Source organism: Notamacropus eugenii, chromosome 1 (genome assembly GCF_028372415.1).
Source record: "Notamacropus eugenii isolate mMacEug1 chromosome 1, mMacEug1.pri_v2, whole genome shotgun sequence".
Lineage (NCBI taxonomy): Eukaryota > Metazoa > Chordata > Mammalia > Diprotodontia > Macropodidae > Notamacropus > Notamacropus eugenii.
The window spans coordinates 268,915,401-268,941,148 of NC_092872.1; the positions used below are offsets into that span (position 1 = coordinate 268,915,401).

Here is a 25,748-nt window from a genome sequence, read left to right on the forward strand (position 1 = left end):
TTAGTGATTTTAGGCTTTTAATTGGGTAAATTATTTGAAGTCCTATACTCATTTCCCCTTCACTGTGGTTGGTTTTGATGCTAAGACAAATTTAAATTTCACATTGTTGTAGGCAATTGAAATTCAATTTAAATATACAAATACCCAGGGATGGGTCTTAAGATATTTTATAACATAATAAAATTTAAGTCTGATTTATGCTCCTAAATAACATCTCAAACATGCAAAAATTCTAGGAGAATATTGTTTTAAAATTAGCTCCAACTTCCTCCAAGCCCTGCACATCAATGCTGGATTTACAGTTTTATTTATAGAAAACAAAACAGCTGTACTGAAGAGATCTACATAGAGCATTATTCATTATAATCATATTTACAGTTTTATGCAACACCTTGGAAAAAGAGAGGACAGCTTCACTTTTACAACAAAGATAGGAAACACACATACAAAGACAAATGTTGACAGAGCTTAACATTACAAGAGGACTGTCCATTCTTGATACAAAATCCCGGGAATCACTCAGCTAGAAAACTAAAGCTTCTTAATCTGACTGTCCAGGTCATTAAAATATGGATGGTTCAACGCCATTTTGCCAGAAATTCGTTTGGCAGGATCATAGACCAACATTTTCTGAAAAAGAAAGAAATGGAAATTTATTCAGGAAATTGTACCAATGATGTGAAACAGATTATCTACTTAAATTTTCTAATAAATTAATGTCAACCACCAAGCAAAAAGTTAAAGCCAGAAAACTTTTGTAAAATTCAAGCATAAACCTTTGAAACTAGTCAACACACAGCACAAATGCCTCACTCATTTCAGGACATTTTAAACGCCGCCCTTGCTGACCAACAGCACTAATTAAAATACACTGTCCCCCCCCCCCCCCAAAAAAACCATTAGTTCCAAGAAACCCTAAGTGCCAATACCTCCCCTATTTCTTTGTCATTGTTAATTCCATGTTCAAACACAAAAGCATTTCAGTTTAAAAGTAGGAATATAAAAGTAGGCCAGGAAAAATAAAAACGATTTATCCTTTTTGGCTAAGAGAAAGTCATTTGCAAGAGTAATTTAAGATATTTTTGCAGGAATCATAGCACTTAACTGTACTTATTTCAATCCTGCTTCCAGCATGTCTTAAATAAAAGGAATCAGTGGAGAGGGGAAGTGAATCAGAGTGTGCATATTCCAGTGAGTTGACTTAATAATATCAGACAAAAATTAACGTACACACTTGAAAGAGCTAAGGAACCTCTTTAGTTCAAATTGAAGTAGTGCTTCAGTAGTGACCAGAAAGTGACATTAGACTGACAAGGGCATCCCAAATATCCTTGAAATCATAACATAATAGATGAGACATGCAGACGAAACACAAGGCCCGGCATATCAAATCACTACACTGAGAGAGGAAAGAATGTCGATTTGGGTTTCTCCTTTGCAATGTTTCTTGGCCCTAGCACTACCTTTGTAGGCATTTAAAGCAGATGTTTCCACAGAGGAGGGGTCCTGATGAATATTAAAGCAATGAAACATTATCATACCTTTAAGAAATGACTCAGAAAATATAATTATTTTTATTAAATGCTACAGCTTGAAAGAAGTAGGATCAGAAGAATAACATCCATAGCAACTATAATAATGTAAATGAATACAACCAGACAACCAAAAATTACATTCTTCCTTTCCTTAGAGAGGGGTGTTGATGTGCGGAGAGGGGAGGAGAGGGGAGGGGGAGCCATGTAGAGGAAGATAGATATCTTCCACCAAGATCACAGCATTAGCTGGTTCTGAGTCACTGTTTTAATGTGTGACACGAAAGGCTCATGGGGTGGGGTGCATATCCCAACAAAATGACCACAGTGTTTAAAAATAAAACTTCAAGCAAACCTTGAAACACTTAAAAGCAGCTAGACTTGGTGATTATAATAATTAATCCTGGTCCCTAAGATGAGAAATGACTCCACTTCAACCATATCCAAGGCATTAGGTCTTGGAGGATACAAAGCCCAAAGGACCCAAACAAAACACAAGAACTGAGGGCATTTCTGGTGGGCAGAGGGTGGTCACAGAGGAGCACACATACCAATGAGCTGTCTACTCCTCACATCAGTTTACTAACATGGAGTAGACACAGAGTAGAAAAAGAGCAAGAGGATGAGCTCAAACCCTCTCTTTGAAGCTTTTTGAGGACAATAGAACCCTAGGAGCTAACAAGATCAGATCACCAAGAGCAGACGCCACTGCCACTGAACATTTAACACTTATCTTAGTGTCCTAAGTCCTGAGCTCACAACCCCTCTCTGGTGCTTCTTACCCTGAGACCTTGGGCCTCAGTTTCCTAAATGAGATGAGGGGTTAGACGTTAAGGCCTCTGATGTTTCTTCTGGCTCTAGATTCATGATCCTAAGAACTAACTCTCATAAATATACAGATACAACGGTAATTTTCACTTTGTGTTTGAAAGCAAAAAACAATAGAATACACAAGCAATGAATGACAAACATTACAAATCATTAAAGAATAATGTTGCTTAGAATACAAGAATTCAAATGAATCTTATCCTCCAAAGTCATTATGTATATGCACAAAATAAACACTAGATCTGAACAGATACTGAAAATGAAAAATAAGCAAAGTTCTAAACAAACCCTAAAAGCCCCCAAGATTTTAAAAATGAAAACACACACAAGCACAGGGCAGTAAGACAATGCTTTACAGAAACAAAGAAATTGGGTTCACTTAGAATTTCCTTCCAAACAAGGCAAGAACTGCCTCTTCCTTCCTGATGAAAATCACTTTAAAACTTTGAGGAATCCATATCTATGATGAGGAGATAGAAGCCACTTCTGGTGTTACACAAGGCAGCCAAGACAGAAAGAAGCCGACTCTCAAATATTTACAGCCACAGTTGTCGAATCAAAGAATTGGAAATAAAACAGATGACCACTGACCAGAATTAGTTAAACAAAACTATCATGTGCATGCACCTCCTCCCCCCCCCCCCCGCCCCACACACACATCCAGCGTAACAGTGCTGCTGCCCCACAAGAAACAATCAATCTGAAAAACACAGAGGCTCAGGAATTCTATATGAACTGAAGAAAATTGGTGTAAACAATGCAACAGAAAGATGAAAAATCCCAAACCTAAGGCAAGGTAAGCACAGTGAACAAGTTGAAGAAAAAGGGGATGCAGCTTCCTTCCTTATTCATGGAGCTGGAGCACTACTGGGACATTCACCTTCGATCCAATCAACATGTTACTTGCTTTCAGAAATGGCACAAAAACAATTTAAAGAATGACAAAGAAAAATTGTGAAAATAACACTGCTCAATGCAATCAATTCTGGGTCCAGAAAACTGAAGATAAAACAAGACCCTCGCCTTCTGACAGGAGTGATGAACTTAAAATGCAGAGAATAATTTTCATGCAACAACAATGTGGGAAAACTCTAGTGAGTTTTTTTTCTTTCTTTTGTTGGGGCAGGAATGGGGACAGGGCACGAATGGGGCAGATTCTAAATACATGTATAAATACATGTCATTTCATTTTTAAAATAAAAATGGCTCACTGCACGGAGAAGAGAAGAGACATATTGGGACAAAGTGCTGTAAAAATAAGAGAGAATCAACATTTCTGAGGACTTCACAGACCTAAGAAATTTATTTTGGCAGGGAGAGAAGACTGTTCTAAATGACTAAGTGGCTATAGAATTTTCTTTCTTATTGGAGATGTGCAAAAAGGAGTGACAAGGCCAGAGAGAAGAATTTATAAAAAATACCTGCTGAACTTTTCTAGTGAATTTGAAGGAAAGGCCACAAGCAACACAATGCAGGACATTAGCAAGATCAGAAACTGGGTGGGTGCAGAATAAACCCGGATGAACAGAATAGACATCTTATAAAAGTATAGCCTACTAATGGCTCATCTTTTCTTCCTTCCTTCTCAGATTTTAAAAGGAACCCTAAATTTCAGCATTTCAGAATACAAAGCAGGAGCAATGCAAAGTGTCTTGAAATAAATAGCCCAGAATGTAAGCGATTATGGAGGCAGAGAGATTGAGTAAACTCTCACATTCATCATCTACATTTTAAATATTGAATAAATTTAAACTTTTTAAATAAAAACTTGATGATGAGTTAAAGGAAAAAAAATGTGAAGTCAGAAGGAACAAAGCTTCTTTACTGCAAGTTATGCAACAATTACTTTGCTCCTTTGGGCCCCTGGCTAGATTAATTACCTGTTAGTTCCATTTATTTGCCTCATTCCAGCCCAGGGCAATCCATATCTTTCTTTTCTTACTGCCCAGCATTCCTGTGCTCCACTGCTTACCTTACTTTCATTATTTAATTCTTAATACTTAATGTAAAACAAACTCTCCTAGATTCAACAGCCAAAACAACCCAATATCCTTTCTACTGTAGTTAGTCTGTGATAAAAATGGTTGAGATTTCTAGCACTAAAAAACAAAACAAAAAACCAAGTCTCTCCCCTCTCCAAAACACAGGTGAGGAAAACCCTAAATAAACTATTTCAATACAGAAATCATCTTGAGACCTGCATATATATATTTGTATATTACATGTATAACATACCCATATGCATGTTGTATACAATAAAAAAAGCAACAAAAAACTACAAAAGAAAGCAGAAGCTTCCACATTGTCAACAACTGGGTTTACTGCAAAGCCCCAGAGCTTTCTAGGTGAAGTACTCACAGAGAGCAGATCAATGCCATTTTCATCAAGGTTCTTAACATGTGACGTCAAACTTCCTGGTTTCCACTTGGGAAATGTATTCTTATAATCCTGCAGTGACTCAACATCGGGCCACACTTCATTATTTGGAGTTCCCAAAGCCCTGCAAGACAAAAGTTTGTTGAGATACACTCTCCTTGTTCTGGGAGGGAGACATAAACGCTATGTGCATCTTAGTTTTCCATATTGCAGGAACAAAGGAGAAATGAATGTGATACCTGAAGATTCGGAAGAGCTGGTCAATTTCAGAATCCCCGTGGAAAAGTGGCTTCTTGGTTGCTAATTCAGCAAATATTGTGCCTATACTCCAAATATCTACTGGAGTGGAATATCTGGCAGACCCCAGCAAAACCTCTGGAGACCGGTACCACAGTGTTACCACCTAAAATGCATAAATTTTACTTATAAATATTCATATAATATTTATATTTTATATATAAACATATAAATATGCAAATATTTATTTATTTATTACTGTGGTTTATACAACTGAATCAAATGCATAATTGTTGGGAATTAGACATCTGTCAAAACCCATGGACTGATGTTTCATTTGGAGTACTGTCAAAAGAAAAAGCAAAATGCAAATAGAAATAAAAATAATTTCCCCTTTTTTAAGTAATTAAGAACAAACAGTATTTATCAGAGAGGTCTGGCACTTTCAGCCCAATCCAGCCCACCTCCTGTTTTTGCAGGGTCAAGGAGCTAACCATGGTTTTCACATCTTTAAACAAAATCTTACTGTATTTAAAAACAGAGAAACCATTTAAGGCCATACAAAAAACAGGGACAGGATTTGGTCCCTAATTCCTGCTTTTTGTATAAGAAATCCCCCTAAAGGATACTATGCATATTGACTATTACAATATAAATGGAGACATCTAAAAAATGCTTCCTTAAGTTAGAGACATATAGATTACACCAGTACTTATCGTTTATGTGTAGAAATTTAAAAAGGAATACAGACAGAAGAATGCTTCTAATGTTGCCTCTACAATACAGACTATATATAACAAGGCAGCCCCTGTTTATATGCCAAAATAAAAATGTAGGCAAACACATTAATGAACCCAAACTAGAAATCCCTATTAAAGCGTCTCACTATCACTGTAGGACTAGAGGAATACACCTCCATAGAAGCCCCACAGCACATCCCAGTCTGGATGAACCCTTTCCCATCTGCCCAGGATCTCCTGATGCACCTGTCCTTCCTACCTTCTCTTTCAAGGCCACTCCTTCCCATCCTCTCTCTGGTCCATCCCCCCCCAATCCCCCTCAGTTCTCCATTCATACCACTCTTTGAGGCCTCCTAGTTCACACTCTTCTACCCTACCAAGTCTAGGTACTCAAGGATGGGAACTTAACCACATATGTTCTGCAGCAAGGTCATCTACAGCATATAAAGGGCATGTGACAATTGGGGGTAAAAGATTACTATTACTTTAAAAAATAATCATACCATCCATCTGGCGTTAGAGGGGACTTCAAGAGGCTAAGTCCATCATTTTATAGAACAAGAAACTGAGGCTCAGAGGGTTCAGGGACTTGAAGGGTGGGTGGACAGCACCCCATGGGAGCTTCTCCCAGCAAAGCCACTTCCTCCACCCTCCTCTCCAACACTGGCCCCCTCACTTCCTTTCATGCCTCACACACCACTCATCTCAATGGGAGAGGTGGAATCCTGCTTGATGCCCTCGGTCACCACACGGCACCATCCCTCTCCATCCAGCCACATTTATCACTGGTGACAACACTCCCCAGAACACTGCCTACCTCAGTCTCCCTCTCCAGTCTGACTCCTGGCTTTCACACTAGGGGACATTCCCAGGTCTGCATGTGCTGACTTCCTTCCCATGCCCACATGCCCTCCACTGCAGCTCCAGCATCCTCCTCAAAGCACTCTACTTATGTCCTGTCCAAGACCTCTTGTTCCTCCATGTGCCCATAACTCCAGATAAGCACCCATTTCCCTATTCCTTCTGGTCCCTAAGCCTCTGGTCCTTATAATGACCTCCCCCCACTTTTCAGTGTTCCCAGGCCCTCAGTCCTACACTGGCAGCTATACTTCCTGCTACTCTCTCCAAGATCCTCTCATCTAGTACCCCCCACCACCTTCATTCCTATTCTCACATTGCTGAACTTCTGAGGAAGCCATGACTAGCTCCCACAAAATTCACCCATTCTCCAGCACATGTATTGCCCATTCTGCAGCAACTGCCCCCTATATTCTCCCCTCTACCCAAGCCCTCAAAGGTACCCTGTCAGCTGAGTCTCCACACAATCAAGATGAAGCCATTCATCCAGGGTCCCTGTTCTCCCATCCTTGTCTCACAGCACTCAGGAATCTTCCCCACTATCTCCTTCACTCTGGTCTCCAAGGGAAAGACAGTCATTCTCTTTATCAAGCCCAACCCCTGGATGCCCCCTCCACTTCTTTCTTCTGTCTACTCCATCTCAATATGCTCTCTGTCACCCTGCTGTCTATAGATAGCCTGCATCCTTCCTTAAAAAGCCTTCAATGAGCTAGCCATCTGGCCTAGTGAGCTCTCCTCTTCACTCCTCCCAGAGAAGTCGCCTTCTCAGGGCCTCCTCTTCTCACTGAGCAGTCTGATCTCAGACCTCAGTCTACTGAGCCTGTCCTTGCTAGTTACCAAGCCTCTAAAATGGAATCTCCATCCTTCTAGTCTCCCCTGGTTCTCCTCTGACCAAGTCTTTGAAAGCATCCTCTGAAGAGTCTTCATCCATGCCATGGCCATTCACCATGGCATCCCCTGAAGCTATCCTTCTCTTTTCCCATTTCCATGGCTCGGCTGTCATGCAGTCAGATTCCTAACACTCTCTACCTGCCTAACCTTTCTCCCTCTTCCCAAATGCTTGTGGTCTTGCTTTCTCCCAACGACCTCAGGGGCATCTCCCAAGAACCAAATTTGCTACTGTTCCCCAAACCTCTCTCCCCCCAACTTCCTGTCACCTAGGCCTATCACCAGGGCTGTCATCCTTGACTCTTGACTCATGCTCATCACACACACTCACATCCTCTCCAAATCTCTTGCTTTTGCAGCCACCCCCTCAGTGAGTGGGTCCAGGCCCCCTTCGCCACATGCCTGGCTTCCCAGCCTCCCATCCACCCTCCACACAGCTGCCCAAGTACATGCCTGGTAAGCTCTAGGGGTGGGCCCATACATCAAGACCTCTTCCCAGCCTGACCCCTGCCCACCTTACCTTTCCAGACTTCTTCAATCACACTCCCCTGCAAACTTTGAGCTCTGCCAGCTGCCCCCCACACTCCTACCCCTGGCTTTGCCCTGGCTCTTTCCCATGCCTAGAGCACTTTGGCTTTTCAAGACTTAGCTCCCAGCTCATCTGGTGCAGGAGGCCAGGATTACTCATCATAGTATCCATCTCATATATATGCCATACCTCCCGTTAGGAAGTGAGCTCCTTGAGGGCAGGGAACGTGCTTGCCTTATTGTAGCACTATGCTTTATAAATGCTTGTTGACTGACACTGAATTAGGGCCTAAACCAAGGTCCTCAGAAGCCTTCATACAATCAGAAAGGACCTTATTGCGTTCTACTCTCCAGCAGCTGCCCTCAGTCCCCTCTGATAAGAACGAGGGACTCAGGTGGTTGGGTGACTTGTGGGATCCCTTCACTGCCCACCAGCTGATCTTCTCCAAGAATATCGGCCACTCCTCCCAAAGCCTTCCTTCAGAGAAGGTTCAGAACCCTGCACTGGAACTTCACTGTCCATCAGCTGCCCTGCTTGGCTCCCCCTCTGGGGTCCCCCCACTCTAGGCCTCCTTTTGTGTCCTGCCTTCCCTCTGTGAGGGTGGGAACTGTCTTTTTTTTTTCTTATTTGGATCCCCATTCCTTACTGTAGTGTGTGGCACACAATATCTGCTGATAAATATTTCCTGACTACTGATCAAGGTGATCAAGTTTAATAAGCAGAGCTCTGGCCAGAACCTTGTCTCCAGACTCCTATTCAATAAACACTCCACTAAACAAGGAAAAGAAGACAGTTCCAGGATAGAATCCTTCTTTTTCATTGTACATGAAGAGGTTTTAAAAAAGCAAATATAAAGTTAATTTCTAGGATAATTAGGAAATATCAGCTCCAATGAGAAAATTCTTTTACCTCTCCTTACCTCGTGTGTATAGACCCGTATAGGTATTCCAAAGGCCCGTGCAAGTCCAAAGTCAGCTAGCTTAATTACACCTTTTTCATCTATTAACAGATTCTGCGGTTTCAAATCTCTGTGAAGAACTCTCCGTGAATGACAGAAGACAATGCCTTGTAAGATCTGGTACAAATAACTCTGAAGAAAAATAGGAATAAGTCAGAAACTCCAATCCATTTTAGCCTGTTTGCTTCTACCTCATAACAAAGAATCATGTGACAATACCCGTAAACAGGGAACCCACTTGGGCCCTGTTGCAGCCACATTTTTTGTGGTTTGTTCTTCATTATAAAACCTGTTTCTAGAGCTAAATCAGAGTCACTTTATCTTTTGGAAGTTACACTGTTCACCCCATTGCAAATAAAGGCCCATTCCATGTTTTCATCACTTCATTTTTTTCTCCAAGAGATTATTTTGGGAGAAAATAGTTTCCTGTTGACCTCTATTATAAAAATCACCATCAAACATGTCATAGCAATACTCTGAAGTGCTTGGTTAATCAAAGGGTATTATCCACAAAGGCTCAATTTTAAGTATATTTTAACAGAAACAAGACCCTTCTTTCTAAAGACTAACCAATATCGAAAGTTCTTCATCATAATCATGTTTTGGGGATTTTAAAAGGACTGCTGTTCATACAACCAGTCAAAGCACCCAAACTGTAAAATTTAAAAGGCATTTACAAGACAACAAATTCTCATTGTAAATAAGTTGTCACATACAAATTAAGACTATGCTAAAAATACATACTAACAGAAGACTAATAGGCATTTCATGTTATAATTGAGTTTTCCAACACAGGGAAACATTTAGACGAGATTACTTATACCCATAAAGGTCAAAATTCCAACATCAAACTATATAGGACACAGATGCTCATTAGGAATCTACTGTGTCCTACGAGGACTTAAGCCATCATTTTCTAACATCTCATCAAGATATGGTGGTGTTGATTCACGGAACCCAGGTGAAAAAGGCCCAAGGGCGCCATTCTTCTTTCTGATGGTTTCTACAGAATCTATCTAGAATATACCTATCTTTGTAGAAATAAATGTACTTAGGAAGGGGCTGGACTTTGGATGGACAAATGGTTGCTCTACATACTCCCCACACCACCAGTCTCTCTCTCAACAGAACTGTGGATCTTAGAGAGCAATTTTTTTTTCTATTTTTAATCCTGAGTGCCCAGCCCAATGCCTGATATACAATAGTTGTTTAAAAAATGCTTGAATGATTATGCATACTCCCCAAATTTCAAAGGCATAAGTAAGTTCCAAGTGTTACTATGGACTAGGACACATTAATCTTAATGAATCACAGCTTGAAATGAATAAAATAAGTAGGGACTATGAAGTAGTAAATACTTGAATTAAGTTCATCTTCCAATTACAGAATGAGAACTAGAAGGGACCTTTGAAGCCAACTCAAGCCAAATAACAACTGCAGAGTATCTTCAACACCATAATGGGGAGATGTTCCTCCACCTCTAGTGAAGAGGCCCAACTACCTCCCTGAGCAACCCCCTCCCTCTTTAGGACAGCTCAGAACAGAAAGGACATTGTGCTGCCATTGGGCCCAAGCCCCACCCCCATCCCCCAGTCCCCAGATCTACCCTCCAGAGCCCAAGCCTAACAGGTCTAAACCCCCTCCTTTACATGGGAGACCTTCAAATACTTCAAAATAGCTCTTCTGCCCCCTCCTACCCCTAAAGTTCCCTGGCTTTTTAAACTAGTCCTTCTATGGCGCAATCCTAAGGGTCTGCCGTCATTTGCCCCCTTCTGGAAACTCTCCAGCTTGTCCATGTCCCACCTAAAAGTGGCCTAATCTTTTCAAACAAAAGTCAGTGTCTATCACCTAACTGGCAAGAAAAACCTTACTTTAACAAGTGAAGAATCCATATACTGGCCAGGAGGGATAGAATCCAAATACTTCTTGAGGTCCATAGAGAGAAATTCAAAAATGAGGTAGAGTCTAGCATCTTGCATGAGTACATCTTGAAGGCTAAAAATAAAAAGCAATTTTGTGAATTCACATCTTACAAATATTTCTAGTCTCTCACTTTCACAAAAAAAATTTCCATCAAGGCTGTCAAAAGGGAAAGCAAGATATTTACTGTGAAAGATGCCTATGAATAAGATGGAGACTAGCTTATAAAAAAGACCAAACAGGAGACTAGTGTTTAAGAGGAGTTTACAGAAAAAAACCACTAACTTCCAGGATTGTTTTTAAAAGTATACTACAGGTAATTCCAACTTATGACCAATCAAGTTCTAAAGTGCCAAGTTTCTGTGCTGCGCTGGCACCCTAAGGGTTTCCAAAAGAAAGAATTCAACACCATCAAGACCAAATGCCAGAGTGGGGGAGGAAGGGGTATTTGGCTCCTGAAGTGGATCTGTCACATAGGGATGAGAGAGGCAAGGCAAAGACCAGGAAGCAGCTACTAGCCACTGCACAGGCTTCCATAGCACCTGTTTTCCCCTGTTAACAATGGCCTAGGCAATTACCGTTTCTCAATCAAGTGGTTCATAAACAGAAAGTTGACTAGCCCCACTGGTATGATGAAGAGCCAAGCAGGCCTGGGATCTCACCAGGTCTCACCTCAGCCATGTCAGCAGGGCACATCATTTCTCCTACTCTACTATACAAAGTTCCTTGTCCAGACACAGACATTCTTGATCTATGTCCAACCCTTCTAGAAAGCTCTTATTCATAAAATGCTGAATAAGCTTTGGTGAAATAAAATCATTTCAGAACATTTTGAAGAAATAGGACATGCCTAACACATAAAAGTTAGCTTTAAAATGGGGCTAAAAAAGTCCGTACTCCCACCCCACAGTTCTACTGTACCTGACAATGTTAGGGTGGCGAAGTTCTTTCAACAGAGAAATTTCTCGAATGGCAGTGCTTGGAACGCCCTCCTCTTCACTCTCTAGTCGGATTTTCTTCATGGCCACCACCTGACCTGTAGTTTTATGTCGACCCTTATATACAACACCATAGGTACCTAAAACACAAAACATCAAGTCAAGTCCAATATTTGTCTTCCACCAAAACAAACAAAAACTGTTACTAAAAAGATAAAACAAAAATAACACCTGCCTCAAAAAAAAAAGGTATTCTAAGTCATCACAGTAATTCCTTTTTCCAGGGAATTTGTAAATGATGTGCTATCCAATAGTTTTGCTTAGATATAGTGTTATTATTCTCTATTAAGGAGATGATGGAAGGAAGAAAGCAAATGAAGAACATAACATCTATTCAGTTATAGGGGAGGACTGGCATTGACTGTATGCATTTGTATCACCTAATTCTATAGCATATTATAACAACCCATTTTCATGAGTATGAAAAAACCAAGAAAAGGTTATACTGCCAACATATTCTGTGCTTATTAGAAAGGTGACAACGTTTAAATCAGTTAAAGAGATTTCCATCAGAAGAAAATCCCTTAAAATGTCAGGTTAGGTCAGAAGAGCTGGTTTCAGGTCATGACAGGTATGACCCCAGGGAGGCCACTATACTTCCCTATAGGCACTCTCCAAGGGCCCTTGTAGCCCAAAGTCTATGACGTAACTTAAGTTGGCTCTTCAGTGCCTAGAAGGCTGTGGGTATCATATAGCTAATCCAGGGTCACTGAAATATTATTCTTGTAATTGAATTATAAACTTCCAGGTAGGAACAATTAAAGAATAGAAGGGAGCTCACAGGAGTTGTCGTGTGCCAGACACTGTGTTAAGTACCGGGAATACATATGAAGTCACAAGGACAGAACCACCCTTGGGTCTGGGTCATCAGTGAAGACATATCATGAAAGAGATTAAGACTCAAGGTGGGCCTTGGGGGGCGGAGCCAAGATGGCAGAATAGAAACACACAAATACACTAGCTCCGAACCCACAGCCCATGAAATATCTGTAGAAAAGAGCTGCCAATAAATTCAGGAGCAGAAGCCACAGAATAGCGGAGCGGACGAGATTTCTGTTCCAGAAAGCCTGAAAACCTCTTGCAAAAGGTTCTTCGCGCTGCGGACGCGGAGCAGAGCCCAGCCCTGCGTTGGCCGCCCAGCGCTGAGAGGAGCAGATCCCAACAGGCTTCAGGGACAGAATCTCCAGCAGCCGCGCGGGTCCCTCCACCCACAGGTGACAAGGGTCGGTGAGAGGGTCTCTTCGGCAAGTCGAGAGGGGAGTGGGGAGCCCCCATGACTCAGGCCCCCTCGGGAGGCACCAGGCACCAGCGGAGGTGGGAGCAGACCAGGGCTCCCCAAGCAGGCAGGAGCCTGGATCCATTGTTGAAGGTCTCTGCATAAACCCCCTGAGGGAATTGAGCCCGTGAGGCGGCCCTGCCCCCACAAGGGCAGCTGAACTTGATCTCACACTGACTAGCAGCCCTGCCCCCACCCAAAGTCCTGAGGCTGGGAAGCAGCATTTGAGTCTCAGACCCCAAGCGCTGGCTGGGAGGCAAGGTGGGTGTGAGGAGAATATTCAGAGGTCAAGTCACTGGCTGGGAAAATGCCCAGAAAAGGGAAAAAACCAAGACTATAGAGGGTTACTTTCTTGGTGAACAGGTTTCTCCTCCCCTCCTTTCTGATGAGGAAGAGCAGTGCTCACCATCAGGGAAAGACATGGAAGTCAGGGCTTCTGTATCCCAGCCCACTCAATGGGCTCAGACCATGGAAAAGCTCAAAAAGAGCTTAGAAAATTTTGAAAATTATGTTAGAGAGGCGGAGGAAAAACTGGGAAGAGCAATGAAAGACATGCAAGCAAAGTATGAACAGCAGGTCAGCACCCTGCTAAAGGAGACCCAAAAAAATGCTGAAGAAAATAACACCCTGAAAAATAGGCTAACTCAATTGGCAAAGGAGGTTCAAGAAGCCAATGAGGAGAAGAATGCTTTCAAAAGCAGAATTAGCCAAATGGAAAAGGAGATTCAAAAGCTCACTGAAGAAAATAGTTCTTTCAAAATTAGAATGGAACAGATGGAAGGTAATGACTTTATGAGAAACCAAGAAATCACAAAACAAAACCAAAAGAATGAAAAAATGGAAGATAATGTGAAATATCTCAATGGAAAAACAACTGACCTGGAAAATAGATCCAAGAGAGACAATTTAAAAATTATGGGCCTGCCTGAAAGCCATGATGAAACAAAGAGCCTAGACATCATCTTTCATGAAATTATCAAAGTGGGCCTCAAAAATGGCAGAAGTAGAGATGGAAGAGGGAATTGGAAGCAAGACAGACAACACAAACATAGGAGAAAGGAGTGCGCCCAGTGTACAGAAGGACACAAAAGACAACAGCTTGAAAAGAAAGCTGTAAGTAAGGCCAGGCAGGCCAGACAACCTTGAAAACCAGGCAGAATGGCTGAGATCTGGTTTAGTAGAAAGGAGGAAACCATTACAGCTTCATGAGTAGGAGTTATGCAGTGAAAGTGATTTACAAACTATGATTTGGTGACCAAATTCACAAGGGTTCCAAGCAGTTGGGGGGGTAGGGGCAAGGACAGGTCAGGAAGAAGATTACAATGATGAATTGGTATAATCCACTAACATGTTGGTCACAACTTGGACTAAGGTGAAGGCACTGGAAATGGAGAAAGGAATAAAGAGAACATATCATGAAGATGCACAGACTTGCTGAAAGCCTGAATAAAAAGATGAAAAGAGGCAAAAGTCAAAGATGATTTCAAGTCCAGGAGCGTGTTTTTTCTCTGAAATATAAATTCTAATCTATTGGTGTCCCAGAACTTCAGAGTTGAAAGGTAACTCAGCAGTCAGACAGACTAGTGACCTCTAGTGAGGGGGAATCCATTATCTAAGAGAAGAGGTGATGGGGGCTTGGACCCCAGCCCTGAGATATCTCTGGAAGCCTCAAAATTTCTCAGTAGGTCCCTATCCTGGAAGAAAATGTTCTCTTGCAGCAGAATACAGATAGAGGGTTACATGGTCCAAGGACTTTTGTCCCTGGCTGGTTTAAGGAATCTTCCTCCTGCCAGATCCCCAAGATCCATGCCTCTGACCAACTTCTTCAATGTCTGGTATATTCCCTATGCTTACCCATCCGTAGCTACCAAAGATACCTGGACCCTTAGATTACCTGATTAGTATCCCTGGCATTCCTTTCCCATGCCCCTTTTCCATATAAGCCCCAGCACCATCCTCACTAGTTTGCAGGCTCTCCAAGGACCCTTGCCTGCTTTCATTAGTGTTATGATAAACTTTTTGCCATTTGATTAAGACAAGGCTTGAGGGTATGAATTCATTCCAGACAACTTTGCCTTGGCATTCTCAGGGCCCTAGCACCCCAAAACCTCATCTTAGACCCTTTGGGCAGCAATCAGGTGGCCTGGCCTCCTAACCTTCAACAGACCCCAGAAGACATTGATTCAAGCCCCTTTGCCACCCTGGTTCCCATCAGGGATTGATGTCTTTGAACAAGAGGATAATTAAACCAAAAAAACAAAACAAACAAACAAAAAAAACCAACCCTGTACCTGATTCTAGATTTCCTCAATAATCCCTACCTCTAATCTCCACTGCACAACTAAACTGGCCTCTCTTCTTTCTCCACGTTCTCTCTCAGAGACGTCATTAACTCTCAGGAGTTTAATTATTATCACTATGCAGAAGACCCTTAGACCTATGCCTATCCCTGTGCCCCTTCCTCAGTTTCAATCCCATTCTATCCCATTCTACTGCGCACTCTGACCAGGACAACCTTATCTTTCCCCCCAAAATTCACTCTTCTTCCTACCAAGCGCCTGCAACCTATCCTTCTAGTCACTCAAACTTTGGTCATCCTCCACTGCTCTTCTACTCACAGTCCAATCTTACCCTTCTTTTATGAGCAGCCAAGTCTTACTGATTCTATCTACCTCCACAATATCTGCAGTCTTCTTTGCTGAACCATCACCCTCATGCTAACAACTGTGGGGATCCCCCAAGGCTCTCTCCTTGGGCCTCTCTTCTCCCTCTATATTATCTCTTCCATTTCCAACTGTTTACAGGAATCTCAAACCAAATGTCACATAGACATCTGAAACTCACAGTATCCTAAACTGAATTCATCATCATCTCTACAACCCTCCCCACCACCACTCCCCCTTTTTCTAACTTCCCCATCACTGCCCAGGATACCACATCTCCCCAGTCATGCTACCTAGCAATTAAATGCTCACTCTCACTCAACCCCTCCACCTAAATGCTGTCAAGTCTTATTGACAACAATAACATCTTTCATACTTAGCCCCTTCTCTCCTCTGACCTCTCTCTACCACCTGGCCCCTTATCTCTTCAGACAAGGATTTTTCTAAGAGGCTGCTAGCCAGTGTCCCTCTCCACTTGGCTGTCAGTCATTTGCCTTAAAGTGAAGGCTTAACTGTGTCACTGCCCACCCTGCCTCATTCAATTAACCTGACTCCTTGCTACTCCTTGCATTAGTATGTAATTTCACTGGCAGTCCCTCATGCCTGAAATTCTCAGCCTTCTCATTTCCCCTTTTGGACTCCCTGACTTCCTTCAGGTCCAAGCTAAAATCCCATCTTCTGCAAGGATTGTGTTTGTCAAAGAAGACCATGCCATGAGAGAAATGATGACACAACTTGCACTTGACTTGTTTTGAGTGAGGGAGGGCTGTGCAGGTCACCAGCCTTACTTCTCCTCCAGAGCCATCTGAATCCAGTGACCAGATATTCATCAGGATGACTGGAGATGACCCAGGATGCACTGGGGAGACCTTGGGCTCTTTAGGCCAAGGTCTTTGTAGGTATTCCCTAAGGGTGAGGCAACGCCCATTCATTGAATAGGCCTGCTTAAGAAGTAGCCAGGGCATGGCCCCTTTAATGAGGCCAAGAAAAAGAAAGGTATCAGGCTGGGTGGCAAAGAGCAACAGTTACTATTGACAATCACTCTAAAGCTAGGAGGATCAAGAGGAGCCCTTAGGCAGGGGTCCATTGGTGTCCCAGTTTCAGAGTTCAGTAGGTTTAAGGTTTTGGGAGAGGACAGGACAGGGCAGAACAGGGGAAAGGGAAGGGGTCAGTAAAATCCAAGTCAACTGGGCATCTTTTGGCCATCAGAATTTACCGTCCTTTGGAGAGGAGGGCAGACAGAAGAGGAGAAGTTGAGTTATCCATTCAGCTGGGTCCCCATTCAGGCAGGTGCATCTACTCACAGGATTGTCTTTATCCTTCATTGCCAAAGAAGAATATGCCATGAGAGAAATGACATGACTTGCACTTGACTTTGTTGAGTGAGGGAGGACTGTGCAGGTCACCAGCTTCACTTCTCCTTAAGGTTTGAGGAGAGGAGAGGACCGAACAGAGTAGGAGACTGCACTCCCACCTCACAGGAACTAAGCTTTGAAGCAGGTTACTTAGCCCAACCTGATCCGTCCCCTGACTGCTCTAAAAATGACTGCACATGTGTTTTTTATATATTATTCCACTCCTCTAAGATGGAATAAGCTCCTTCAGGATAGGCCTGCTTCTTTGTACACTCTACAGTGCAAATGCAAGTGTCCAGCAAAGGTCTAGCGACTATTGACTGAAGGGGTTCATATATGTATATGTCCTTATTATATGGATGGAGACAAAAGGATCTTTATACTGAAAAGTGAAGAGGAAAACTAGGTAGTTCTCCACACTACAGATCTGGGGGGTATTGAGATTAATTTGAATAGGTTTTAGGTTTTCTATTTTTAAATCTTACAGCTTGAAAATTACATAAATTACTCACCTTCCCCAATTTTCTCAATTTTTGTGTAGTCCTCCATAACTATTCAATATGCTGGAATCTCTGAAACGGAAAAAAATCAAAGTGAGTCCTCACCATAAGAACTGCTCATTTTTTTTTTTTGAAGCAGTCTAGAAGTTAGTGAATGAGGCCTGAGTTCAAAGTCTAACTCTGATACTTATCACCCATGTGACCCTGAGGTTCCGTTATCCCTTAAGACTCATCTATTTTCACATGGGTTACCCTGGTGCTCTTCTTTCCACAAGAAAATGGTTTTAACTCTTTTGAGAGGGAGTTAGAAAGAACTCAGACAATGGAGAAAGTACAGACTTGGGCACTAAGAGGCATTTTCTCATCTGAGAACTCCTTATACCAAAAGTCACAAGCTCAGTCTCTATTAATAACTTTGGTCACAGTTGGGCTTAGTTGTCTCTTCTTGCTCACTATTCAGATAAGAAATACTCATGAATACTAAAGATGAATTTCTGAGCTTTTCCCAAAGAACTAAAAATACAAGATTCAGATACTGGTTAACAAACACTCCAACAAGAAGACAAGTATGAGTGCTAGGCCTGCCCCTGAGCCTAAAGGAGTTCACTAAAGCGCATCAAGGTTAAGCAAGTTTCAGAAGGAGAATCTGAACTCCTGAATCTAAGCTCATCATTCTAAGGCCTACCTCAGACTACCTCAATAGTAGTCTAAAATGATCTCTTCTCTATTTTTCCTTTGCTATTAGCTTATGTCATGATGATCTTCACACCACCTGGTACTTTATACATATTTAAGGCTTTCAGGAGACTTTAAATACATTATCACACAATAGTTAAAGTGTGTATCTATGTGTACACATTCACACGAATGTGTGTGTGTGAGAGAGAGAGAGACATCATTTTCCCCATTAGAATGTTAAGTTTCTTGAGGATAAGGATGGTTATCTTTTTGTTATAGCCCTAACAGAGCCTAGAACAGCAGTAAGAGGTTGTTGAATCAATAAATAAAGGAGAAAGTTATAGTGAAATTCCTGGGGCACCCTTGGCTAACACACTATCAAGTACTAATACACTGTTCAGAACACTAAGAATAAGAAGAGGTAAGTGCATTGATGTTCAAGCTTCATGACTGTGGACAAAACGTTTAGGCCTGAATTTTCTCATCTTTAACATAAAGCTCTGATATTCTATTATTTTGTCAAATATAAATTAAGAACCAAAATTAAATTATGGTGGCACAAAAAACAAGAATTCAAAGGAGCAACAGAAAACATGACAACACAAAATGAAAGGAGAATCAGAAAAATAATGCACCCAATGACAACCATGTAAACAAAAACAACCAACCAAAGATGCTGTGTAGTTATAATGAGCTGCCTTGGCTACACAAAAACAGTTGTCCCTCCAATAGGGGTGGAGATGGAATATCACATACTATCAAACTGGGAACCAGAATTTGAGAGCGGAAAGGGTCCTCAAAAGGCCAGCTTCTCCAGCCTGTATACATGATTAGCTTTGCTAACTGTTATTTTTCTCTTTTAATCTTTGTTACAAAGAATGGCTTTCTGTGTAGGGGAAGAGAAGATATACATTCAGAAACAAATGATGTAGTATCAACAAAAATGAAAATTGTTTTCAAACAATATATCATTTGAAAATGTAGCTGAAATTTTTATTAAAAAACTGAAAAAGCGTCAGTGGTAAACTGGTAGTTTAAATTGTTTAAAGTACAAATATCAACATCTTATTACACATAAAACTACGGACTACAGTTGTGGTCAGCAATTCTAGTCTTCTTATATACTCATGGCAGAAAGGGGTCTGGCACAGGGATGGAGAGTGTGGAATTGGCACATGAAGAAAAATTTAAACTATCATTTTCATGACCTCAAAGGACTGTCCCACATTCTCCATGCTCTCTCATCTCTATGCCTAGATTACTCTTCTCCCTATCACCTCTAGCTCTAAAAGCCCCTATCTTTCTTTCTTCATTGATCAGCTCTTACAAGATTTCTGTTAGTGTTCCCTCAAACCTGGAAATATTTTGTATTTACCCATCTGTGTATATATTGTTTCCCTGTGTATATATTGATTCAATGATTTGTTCCTGAAGTGATGACAAATCAAGATGTCACTGCCCAGCAATTTCATTGGCATAGGGGACTTCTAAGGAACTACCAAAGCAGGTTGCCTAAAGCAGGGTGACACTTAGAAATGGGGCCACTGACCCAATCCACAGGCAAACCTCATTTTATCGACTTTGAAGATACTGAAGGTATGTACAATCCTGGATTAAGCAGGTCTTTCAGTGCCATTTTCCCAACAGCATGTGCTCACATCCATCTCTGTGTCACATGTTGAACTTGTGATAATCTGTGGTCAGTGATGTTTGATTCTACTACTGTAATTGTTTTGAGGTACTACAAACCTCACCCACATAAGACAGATGAACTCAACCAACATAGTGTGTATTCTGACTGCTCTACCCACAGCTCCCCATTTCTCTCCTATGCCCTGAGACACAATAACATTGGAATTCGACCAATTAAAAACCCTACAATGACCTCTAAGTGTTAAGAGTGAAAGGAAGAGTTAATTGATACAGCAAATTTCATGGATGTTTTAAGAAATTGCCAGAGCCAGCTCAACCTTCAGTAACCAACCACCCTAATCAGTCAGCAATCTGAGGCAAGATTCTCTGCAAGCAAAAAGATTACAGCTTGCTGAAGGCTCAGATGATGGTTAACATTTTTTAATTAAGGTATATACATTGGTTTTTTAGACATACTATGGCATTCTTAATAGACAACAGTACAAACACAGCTTTGATATGCCCTGAGAAACCAAAAATTCATGATTCAAAATTATTGCAACATTCACTTTATTATGTTAACCTGGAACCCAACCCACAATATCTCCAAGGCATGCCTGTGTTTTAGTGTATTTTATGTTGCTAAATATTTTCCAATTACATTTTAATCTATCAACAGCATGTTTGACATCTCTGGCCTAGAGCACTAAGACTAAATTACCATCCCATCATCACCACCATCAGTTCATGCCAACGGGCAGACATCAACCTAAGTCTTCTTGGCTTCTGAGTCAACTACTCACTGATGGCATGATGCCTCTCAGTATTTTGATGGAGAAATCTTTTGCTTATCCTTTGTTATCATAGAATACAAAAACTTCCTGATAAATGCAGTGTAAAAAAGAATTGAAACTGGACTCTCAGGTAGCCAAATTCTTGGCTGCTTCTGTCCCGTTAGAACTAGTTCTATGAGGCGAGCAGTGTATCATGAATGGCCAGATACCAATTTTCATTTGTACACTTTGTAAAGGCCAATACAGAACCCTTCCCACTACACTCACCCAAAATTCAGTTAAGCCCAAACTATATACAATTCAGGCAGTCAATAAACATAGAAGCTACATGTAGGATTAACAGGAAATAAATGAGAGGGAAGGCACTAGAATTAAGAGGGAATGGAAAAGGCTTCCTGTAGAAGATGGAATTTAAAAGGAAACCGGGCAAGTCGGGAAATGGCAATGAAGAGGCATAGGGAACAGCCAGACGAAAAAAGGTGGAGTGTCTCATTCAAAGAACAGCCAGGAAGCCAGTATGTGGCAGAGATTATTATAGATCACTTGTGTCCGGCCTATGGGAGTCTCCCAAGTTCACATTAGTGTGATCAGTCACAGTGGGACACATTGTACCTTTACTCCAAGTAGAGTAAGAAGACTGGAAAGGGAGGAGGGAGCTAGATGATGAAGAGCTTTGAAGGCCAAACCAATGATTTTGTATTTGATCATAGGTGACAAAACAGTTTACGAGGATCTAGAAAGGGCTGTTGGATCAGGCAATTAAGAGATCATTGGTAACTTTGAAGAGAGTGGTTCAGGTGGAATGATGAGGTCAGAAGCCAGACTGTAAGAGATGTTAAGAGAGAAACTGATTAAATTAGTTCAATTTGAAAAAAATAGCTGAAACAGTCTTCCACTAATCTTATGTTGAATCCATCTGTTAACTTGTCTTCCTTTTAGTTTGAAAGTTTTTAGGTGAATACCCCTTTCAAACAGCTTGTGTAGCCTAGAGCTGTCTTCTCACAGGCATCAGCCACCCATCTTCCTCCTAGCATTTCTCAGGAGATAGATGGCAGGGCCAGTTATGTCCCATGCTATCTACTTTTTGCAAACTATCTTGGTTGTCTAGGAAAGTGATCTGGGAGATTCTTTGAACCTAGATAGATAACGTTCAAATACTCTTTCAGACATTTTCTGGTCGTGTAAACCTGGACAAGTTACTGAGGCTTGGTCTCTTCCTCCAGCACTTGCATCAGAGTCGTAAGGACCAAATGACCTGCAGTCAGGGAACACTTTCTATTCAAGCGCAGCCCCAACCTTCTTGTATTTTACAACAATCTCGTCTAAAGCATGGCAAGGCTCCTTTCTCAGTGCCCTATGTAGTACTATTAAGAACATTAAGACTGCAGTTCAATTATTCTTACTGTACATGTATGCCCTTGGATCAAGTCACTGCCCTCAGCTGCCTCATCCATAAAGTACATTTATCTAACCAGATTACTTTCAGTCCTAAATTCTGGGCTAAAGATTGCTAAACTCACTAACTGTATTTATTACCCAGCACTGTCACTCCCAACTCACAAACCCTTAGCTTCCCCAGCTATAAAACGGGAATGACCATATTTGTATCACTCACCTTAGGAGGCTATTGGTCATGTATAAAAGGAAGGAAGGAATCCAAATGAGAACTAGCCAAAGGATACAAGCATGTTTCTAAGGAAGGAATGAATCCAAACGACTGATAGCCATGCTAAGAAAATGCTCCAAATCACTAATAATTAGGGAAATGCAAATTAAAGCAACCCACACACCCAGATAATGGCAAAGGGGACAAAAAAAGAAAATGCCAAATGCTGGAGGGGCTGTAGGAAAACAGGCACATGGATGTACTGTTTGTGAAGCTGTAAATTAGACTAGCCATTCTGGAAAGTAATTTGGAAATATACTGCAAAAGTTACTAAACTGTGCATACTCTTTGAACCAGTCCTATACTCCAAGAATATGAAAGATGAAAAGATATATGAAGATATTTCAAGTTCTTTTTTGTAGTGGCAAAGAACTGGAAGCAAGGTGGAGGGCATCAACCAAGGAGTGGCTAATCAAATTATGTTATATGATACAAGGAATATTATTGTGCTGTAAGAATCAATAAATGCTTATTAAGGGCCTACTATGTGCCAGGCACTGTGCTAAGTGTGGGGGATAAAAAAAAAAAACTGGCAAAAGACAAGAGCTTACAACAAATGAAGGAAATGAAGAAACCATTCAGAGAGACATGGGAAAATAGACACGGCCTGAGGCGGACTCAGGGCGCAGAACCCCAATCCCAGAGGCCTTCAGATCGATCCGAGGTCTGAGGTGGGCACGGGGCAGTGCCAAACAGGGCTGCGGGACGGCGATGGCAGAATGAGGGGGAGAGGGGGCGAGACCCGGTCATTGTTCATCTCTTACCAGGGCTTTATTTTTTTTTTCTTTTTTCAACTGAGTGGGGTGGCCGTAAGCAGAACGAAGTTTTTAAGTTTATAATAAATACAATTTAAAGGGGATTTTTTTTTAAGTTAGAAGGGAGGCCCGAGCCCTGGGGGGTCAGTTGGGTGTCCGAGCCCTTACGGGAAGCCTTCGCGTCCATGAATGAACGCGCTGACCTGGCCCGAGGCCTGTCATTGATCTGGCAATGAGTGACCCGTGACAGCTCCCCCGGTGGGCCCAGGCTACGCGGAGGTGGCAGGCAGACAGAGGGTGTGGGGGAGGGGTGCCACGCCACCGACGCGCTCAGGACCGTCCGGAGCCTCGACGTGCCAGCGCCGGGGGGGTCCTGGACGCGCCCCACCCCCGAGGAGCCGGGTCAGAACAAAGGGCCCCACCGCGCCTTCAGGGAAAGGTCCGCGCTCCCGCCCGTAAAATTCCGGGGGCGGCCACACCCCGGGGGGCGAGCGGCCACATGGGGAACGGAAGGGCTCCGGGCCGACGACGGTCACCAGTGGAAGGCTCCTGGGCGTCCTAGCCCTTCCTCGGGCGCAGACCCGGCTGGGGTCCTTCCCGAGGGAGCACGGGGTCGGGAGGGGAGGAGCCGCCACGCCGCCCGAGGTGGGGGGGTGGGTGGGAGGGGGGTGGAGGAGGCACTCCCTTTCCCCCCTCGGGCCGGGCCGGGCCCGCCTCGGGCGGCGCTTCCCCGCTGCGGGCCGGGCCCCGCTTACCTGAGGAGGCCGAGGCCGAAGGCGCAGCGGCGGGGGCTGCAGCGACTGCACGAGTACCTCCTCCGACTCAGCTCCTGGGACACCGACTGAGGCCAGTTTCAAACTCAGCGCGCTAAAGTGTCTCCGCTCCGCCAATCAGCGCGCCCGTAGACTTTCAAAGCGGCCAATCAGAGCCCGGACACTCCGCTGCTCTCTTTCCTGGGGGGGCGGCGGCGCGAAACAGCGGCGAAAAGGCGGCGCGCAGAAAAGAGGTGGGCGGGCGCCGACTGAGCCCCGGCGCAAGCGTCCTCTGGCTCTCTTCGGCCCCGCCCACCAGCCTCGTCCCATAGGTTCTCGTCGGAAACAAATCAAGTGGTAGGGCGGCATTGTGTTTCAGTCTGCGTACTGTGGGTCCAATTCTTATAGAGTCAAGGGACACTTCGGATCGTACAGAAGTATTTAATGTAACCCTCCAAGGTTTGTAAGCCACTTTACAAACATGAACTCTTTGGATTCTCACTACAACCCTGGGAGGTATACTATTATTATCCACATTTTAAAGATGAGGAAACTGAGGCAGACGTTGTGACTTGCACAGACGACGTCACCCGGCTAATTAGGATCAGAGGCAGTGTTTGGATCCAGAGCTCTACGCTCTAGATCAGTGATTTCTAACCTGGGGTCCACAGACTCCCCTATTTATTTCAATATTGTTTCTTTTGTGATTCTATTTCATAAAACATTTTCTGAGGAGCCCATAGGCTTCCCCAGCCCTTCGTGTGTGGATCATGCATAGTGTGTCCATGACACACCAAAAGCTAACAACCCCTGATCGAGAAAGTAATAGCTAGAATTTATAGAGCATTTAAGTTTACAAAGCATCTGGCATGTTAAGTTAACATTTATGTGGCATTTAAGTTTACAAATCACCTTGCATGTTAATAGTAAGTTGACACTGATGTAGCATTTAAGTTTACAAAACACCCCACATGTTAAAAGTAAGTTAACATTAATATAGCATTTAAGGTTTACAAAGCATCTGACATGTCAAGTTAACATTTATGTAGCATTTAAGTTTACAAAGCACCTTATATGTTAATGGTAAGTTAACATTTATATAGCATTTAAGGTTTACAAAGCATCTGACATGTCAAGTTAACATTTATGTAGCATTTAAGGCTTACAAAGCACCTCACATGTTAAAAGTAAGTTAACATTTATATAGCATTTAAGGTTTACAAAGCATCTGACATGTCAAGTTAACATTTATGTAGCATTTAAGTTTACAAAGCACCTTATATGTTAATGGTAAGTTAACATTTATATAGCATTTAAGGTTTACAAAGCATCTGACATGTCAAGTTAACATTTATGTAGCATTTAAGGCTTACAAAGCACCTCACATGTTAAAAGTAAGTTAACATTAATATAGCATTTAAGGTTTACAAAGCATCTGACATGTCAAGTTAACATTTATGTAGCATTTAAGTTTACAAAGCACCTTATATGTTAATGGTAAGTTAACATTTATATAGCATTTAAGGTTTACAAAGCATCTGACATGTCAAGTTAACATTTATGTAGCATTTAAGGCTTACAAAGCACCTCACATGTTAAAAGTAAGTTAACATTTATATAGCATTTAAGGTTTACAAAGCATCTGACATGTCAAGTTAACATTTATGTAGCATTTAAGTTTACAAAGCACCTTATATGTTAATGGTAAGTTAACATTTATATAGCATTTAAGGTTTACAAAGCATCTGACATGTCAAGTTAACATTTATGTAGCATTTAAGGCTTACAAAGCACCTCACATGTTAAAAGTAAG

General features: G+C 42.2%; 1 protein-coding gene and 1 pseudogene across 1 annotated transcript; both read right to left on the reverse strand.

The window, feature by feature from the left end:
- CDK1 (cyclin dependent kinase 1) lies at positions 1 to 24,199 on the reverse strand. Its single transcript, XM_072628879.1, has 8 exons — positions 23,939 to 24,199; positions 17,671 to 17,730; positions 11,788 to 11,944; positions 10,818 to 10,941; positions 8,908 to 9,078; positions 4,976 to 5,139; positions 4,719 to 4,860; positions 1 to 630 (listed from the first exon to the last, which is right to left on the reverse strand). Exons 2-8 carry the CDS (start codon positions 17,705 to 17,707, stop codon positions 532 to 534), a joined length of 894 nt encoding a protein of 297 aa, XP_072484980.1. The 5' UTR covers positions 17,708 to 17,730; positions 23,939 to 24,199; the 3' UTR covers positions 1 to 531.
- LOC140517032 (uncharacterized) overlaps positions 23,453 to 25,748 on the reverse strand; it is an 8,526-nt pseudogene continuing 6,230 nt past the window's right edge.